Source organism: Salarias fasciatus, chromosome 19 (genome assembly GCF_902148845.1).
Source record: "Salarias fasciatus chromosome 19, fSalaFa1.1, whole genome shotgun sequence".
NCBI classification, from domain to species: Eukaryota; Metazoa; Chordata; class Actinopteri; order Blenniiformes; family Blenniidae; genus Salarias; species Salarias fasciatus.
Window position 1 is genome coordinate 4,770,546 of NC_043763.1, and position 5,141 is coordinate 4,775,686.

Sequence of the window (5,141 nt, forward strand, 5' to 3'; positions counted from 1 at the left end):
CTGGCAGAGGCGGCGCAGTGTCCTCTGTGGGAGGGTCCCGCTGCCGGCTGTCACCCGTCGCTAGAGACAGCAGCACCCGAGGAAGGTGAGGATACAGGAGGTCAGGGTGTCAAGTAAAGTAAAACTACATTCAATACAGCTACCGTTCTGAAAGCCACTGCGGCAGACACACCACTTCCTGTTTGTTTCCCTGCAGTAGTCAGTAGATGCTGGGAGGATCTGGAGGAGGACGCTGCGGCGGGGGAGTCCATCCCGATGGGGAGAACCTCGGTGGACTTCACTGTCATGTCCTACAACATCCTGGCTCAGGACCTGCTGGACCTCCACCCCTACCTGTACACGTACTGCCCCCTGGAGCTGCGGGACTGGGGCTACCGCTGCAGCCTGCTCCTGCAGGAAATACAAAAGTGCCAACCGGATGTGAGTCCGTGTATATATTTTTATTCTCAGTTTTTAGCTCGTCTCCATGTGTTGTGTGTGTGTGTGTGTGTGTGTTCTCTTTGGAGTAGATTTTATGCCTTCAGGAAGTCCAGGAGAACCACTACGAGCAGCAGCTGCAGCCTGCGCTCTCTCTGATGGGTACGTCATTAGAGACGTAACACTTCAACTGTCCCGCTGGGGGGTTCCTCACCCCCTTCATGTCGTTGGTCCAGGCTACACCTGTGTGTTTAAGCGCCGGACGGGCCCCAAGCCGGACGGCTGCGCCACGTGTTACCGCGGCAGCCGCTTCGTCTGCGCGGCCACCACGCAGCTGGAGTACTTCCGGCCCGAGACGGGACTCCTGGACCGGCACAACGTGGGCGTCGTCCTGCTGCTGCGGCCGCTGGTGGACCAGGGGGCCCGGCTGACGGAGCGCGGCCCCCCCCTCTGCGTGGCCAACACCCATCTGCTGTTCAGCCCCCGGAGAGGCGACGTGAAGCTGGCGCAGCTGGCCATCTTGCTGGCGGAGATCGACCGTGTGGTGAAGTCCTGCCGGTCCAGCGGGGAGCATTGCAACGTCGTCCTGTGCGGAGACTTGAACGCCGTCCCGGACACGCCCCTGTGCCGGCTCATCACCGCCGGGAGCCTCTTCTACAGAGGGCTGCCTTCCTGGATGGTGAGAGAGAAACGCCGCGGGCGTGTTATTCTGCAGACTCCTCCTGTGATCCCGACCTTCCTGCCACGTCCCGCAGGTGTCCGGTCAGGAGAACCTGTCTCACCAGGCCCACTGCCACAGACTGCCGGCTCCTCTGTGGCCCAGCACCCTGGGGATCAGCAGCAGCTGCCAGTACGTTACCGCAAAGAAGGAGCCGGAGAGGCCGAAAGCAGGTTGGTTTCAGTCCACGGTCGCAGTCTGGATGGCTTCATTTGTCAGATTCGGTTCTTGCTCCTCTCGTCCAGGGGAACTCCAGTACGACCACGACTTCATGCTGAGTCTGTGCTTTAGTCCCGCCGCTTGCGTTCGCCCCGGAGGTCTGGAGCTGATTCCAGGAGTGACCGACTGCTCACCAGGTGGCAGCGACGCTCGATTCACAAGCATGCAGTCGCTCTAGCATTAATGAAAACTGACTTGTGTTTAAAATCTCACTGCACAGATCCTTCCAGGGGGAACCAGACCTATGAAGAAAGGTCCGTTTACCGAAAGTTTATCATATGCAATGCTTCCAATATAAGTCCTTTCTCGAGTGACAGATATTCATCCTTCCTCTTCGGCCTCACAGGTTTGGGAACACCATCAGTCACAGGTTACACCTGGAGTCGGTCTATAAACACGCCCCGCGCTCCAGGAACCCGCTGGTCACCACCCTGCACTCTGCGACCGGAGCTGTCGTCGACCACATCTTCTACTCCCCAAAGCGTGCCGCAGGTAGACCACTCCGGCCCCAGGCGGCTCCGAGCGACGTACTCCCCGCTGTGAATAAGCGCTGTGTCTGTGTTGGCAGGTCGCGGAGGCTCCGCCCCCAGAGGCCTGAAGCTCACCGGGTTCCTCCCCCTGCTGTCTGAGGACGCCCTGTGGGCGATCAACGGCCTTCCTAACCACGGTTTCCCCTCAGACCACCTCAGCCTCATGGCCCGGTTCCAGCTGGACCTCGATACCGTCTGACCGGAAGGCTTCACCGGGACTCCAGAGCAGAAGCGTCTCCATTTAGAATGTTTTGGAAATGAAGAAAGGCATTTTTGTTGGAAGAGTTCAGAGAAAAAAAGCACTTTTGAACGTGCTGTGATAGTTAATTTAAAATAGAATAAGCAGCGTTTACTGTATTTTAATTGGTACACCGATGTGCTCCTTTTGCTGGTTTCTTATGTTTGAAATTTTTTGTACAAATTCTGTTTTAGATTTAAATATTTTTTCAAAAATTCTGAATAAATATTTTTCCACAAGCGTGTGACTCACCTTTTTCCCCTCATTGAATATCAGTCCATATTGTTTGAATCGGCTGAAACCAGATGAAGCTTCCCGGATCAGCTGACAGAGTCCCTGAATAACTACGAGGCACTCGATTCGGAAAGAAGACGGGACCACTGCACCACCCTACAGCCTGAGTGTTTCAGAGAAATGCCTCAAAAAGTTACAACCCAGCAGAGATATCTAAAAATCAAAACAACCAAAGCATTATTGTAATACTACCTTATACCACAAGGTGGTGCGGTGACTACTGCTGTGCTTGCAGATTGAAACTGACTCACTACTGCCACCTGGTGCAGATAAATGGATTTAATTAGAGATCTTGCACAACCCAGGGGTGTCAAATATAAGGTCTGTGGGCCAAACTCTGCTCAGAAGAGGCTCCAATCCAGCCCACAAAGCAAAATGTAAAAAAATACAAAGAAATAATTTAAAGAAAAAAATCTAATTGCTTAAGAAAAACAGACGCAGTGCAGCACTGAGACTCCTGCAGCTGAGATATCGGTGATGGAATTAAATTACCCCCTTTAATTCCACTGGAAATGTAATTTCCTGGCTGTATCTGGCTCTCTGTGTGCATCCTGCCCGTCTAATCCAGAGATTGCGACCTGAATATCCCTCCCCTCTCTCTCCTCTCACCGGCGTGCACGTCTGCGTGTGGCTGATGTATGAATGAATTATTCATGTGAAGAGTTAAGCGTGGGACCGTAGCACCACTCAGAGCGCTAACCTTGTGTGTATAAGAAATTAAACATCTGCAAGCAAGAGACAAAGACTTCAGCTGTTAAAATGCAGCCCGGCTCAGATCCGCAGCTGAACGAGCTTTTTACTGGTAATGAAATGAAAAATGCTGCAGGTTCGGGGTGGAGTTTGCATGTTGTCCTGTGCATTTCAAGTTTAAATCAGCTGTTTACCATCATGTGTCTTAAAGATGCATGTGAGGTCAGGTGAAGTAGGTCAGTAGGTTTTCTCTCCTTCTGTTTCTATGAAACACAGAGAAATCTGACAGCTTTTATTCATTGTTTTCAACCCATCGGGTTCACCCGTCTGGATCACACCTCCTGCCTGGCAGCTCTTGCAGACGTCTGATTATCGGTCCACACGCCGGAGTGCTTCAGGCCTGATGAGTGGCCGCGCTCTGCAGCGGGATTGACTTACAGCCGAGCGCTTTGGGATCCATAAAAGAGCCGGAAGTGCTGATCATGAGAAGTGCACACATGCAGTCAGCGTCCTCTGCAGCCATTAGCGATAGGACTGCAGCAGGAGCTCACTTCTGCGGCACGACGATGACGCTTCAAAATGTCTGCGCTGGAAATGAATCTTCCTTTTGTTTAAACTCTGCATTAGTTTTTTCCCTTTTGATTTCAGAGACAGTTCTATTTTCTGCTTCACTCCTTTCGAAGTCAGATGGATCAAAACAAAGCGTGCACGCCACTATTAGTCACTTTGTTGTAAAGTTCCTGTTTCCGAGCCGCTCCTGAGAGCACGGTGAGACGTCTGACCAGCAGCTCCATTAACCCAGAGATTATACAGCTGTGATTCACTCTTTGGCCCAGAATAGACACGATCATCATTTAATAAGATCCATCAGCTGCGTTTTCTCATCGTCATCACTTCATAAATCAGTTCCGTTTAAGAACATGTGAGTTCTGCAGCTCTGCTGAAAACTGGAGCAGCATAAGCTGTGTGTGTTTCAGCATTTAATTCCCAAATAACTCATTTACTTTGACGGTAACTCTGAATCAGGCACAAAAACCACAGTTGCCACATTCTCGACTCTTTATTTTGCTGCTGCAAATCAACAGTCTCCTGATACAAAACAAGTGTGAAATAGAAAGAAAGGACACCGACTGTACAGGGAGAAGCACTGAAACCAGCAAGTGGCGAGTTCTGAATGTTCACTGGTGATGATCGACGCCGGAGGAGGTATAAAAAAAACTGAATTCCCCGTTTAAAAAAATACAAAAAAGCGGGTCGTAAACAAACTCCTGTACACCTTAGCTTTAAACGGAAGGATTACCACTTAAGGCATGTAAGGAACTGGATCGATTTGCTACAGACGAACAGAACGCGTAACACAAACACACGTCTGGATGCTGACTGGATATTTATCTGATTCATGGTTTACACGCCTCATATGTTAAATGTCTGTGTTAAAGGATTAATTCGTTAATTTTAAAGTGGATTTGGGTTTAGTTAGGAAATATTAACAACTGGTTAGATATTAAAAAAGTGTTTTTTTCCCTTCTTTTTTTACCTCTAAATCTCCATAAAAGGCACATGGGCAGTGGCTTCAAACTACTCACTTCACAGATAGTTGTGGGTTTATATTACACGACATGTATTTCCACGCTTAACACAGATTGCAGACGAGCCCTAAGAGCTTGGAGTTGGACACACACACACACACACACACATACACACAGCTCACAGACACTGATATGTCCAGTAGCACATTTACATCCAGTTCTTTTTTTGTTTTGTTCTTTTAGCTCGGAGGAAGGTCCATGTCTCATGTTGTGTACAAATGGCCGGTCTCCTGGGTTGGGAGCACTGCCAGCACCAATTACTGCGCACAGTAACTGCTACAGGAACGGGACAGCTGAATGAGGCATTTGTTTTTTGTTTGTTTTTTTTGGACAAAGAAGAAAAAAAAAAGTTGCTGGTGCTCTATTCAACATTGCATCCATTGAATAGGCTGGTGTAGAAAAAAAAAAAATTAAAAAAATTAAACCTTGGAGTAAATGTCAGGCCC

General features: G+C 49.4%; 1 protein-coding gene across 1 annotated transcript; it reads left to right on the plus strand.

Annotated features, from left to right (window-relative positions):
* On the plus strand, nt 1–2,225 carry angel1 (angel homolog 1 (Drosophila)). The gene is made up of 9 exons (XM_030117165.1): nt 1–85; nt 197–420; nt 510–579; nt 654–1,096; nt 1,173–1,308; nt 1,381–1,491; nt 1,575–1,608; nt 1,701–1,846; nt 1,923–2,225. Exons 2-9 carry the CDS (start codon nt 256–258, stop codon nt 2,081–2,083), a joined length of 1,266 nt encoding a protein of 421 aa, XP_029973025.1. The 5' UTR covers nt 1–85; nt 197–255; the 3' UTR covers nt 2,084–2,225.
* The last annotated feature ends 2,916 nt before the right edge of the window (nt 2,226–5,141 follow it).

Excerpts from the sequence above, each read along its gene's own strand:
- angel1 (XM_030117165.1), top strand. The coding sequence starts at position 256 with ATGGGGAGAACCTCGGTGGACTTCACTGTCATGTCCTACAACATCCTG. Across the intron at positions 1,097-1,172 it reads GAGGGCTGCCTTCCTGGATG|GTGTCCGGTCAGGAGAACCT; the intron begins GTGAGAGAGAAA and ends CACGTCCCGCAG. Across the intron at positions 1,847-1,922 it reads CTCCCCAAAGCGTGCCGCAG|GTCGCGGAGGCTCCGCCCCC; the intron begins GTAGACCACTCC and ends CTGTGTTGGCAG.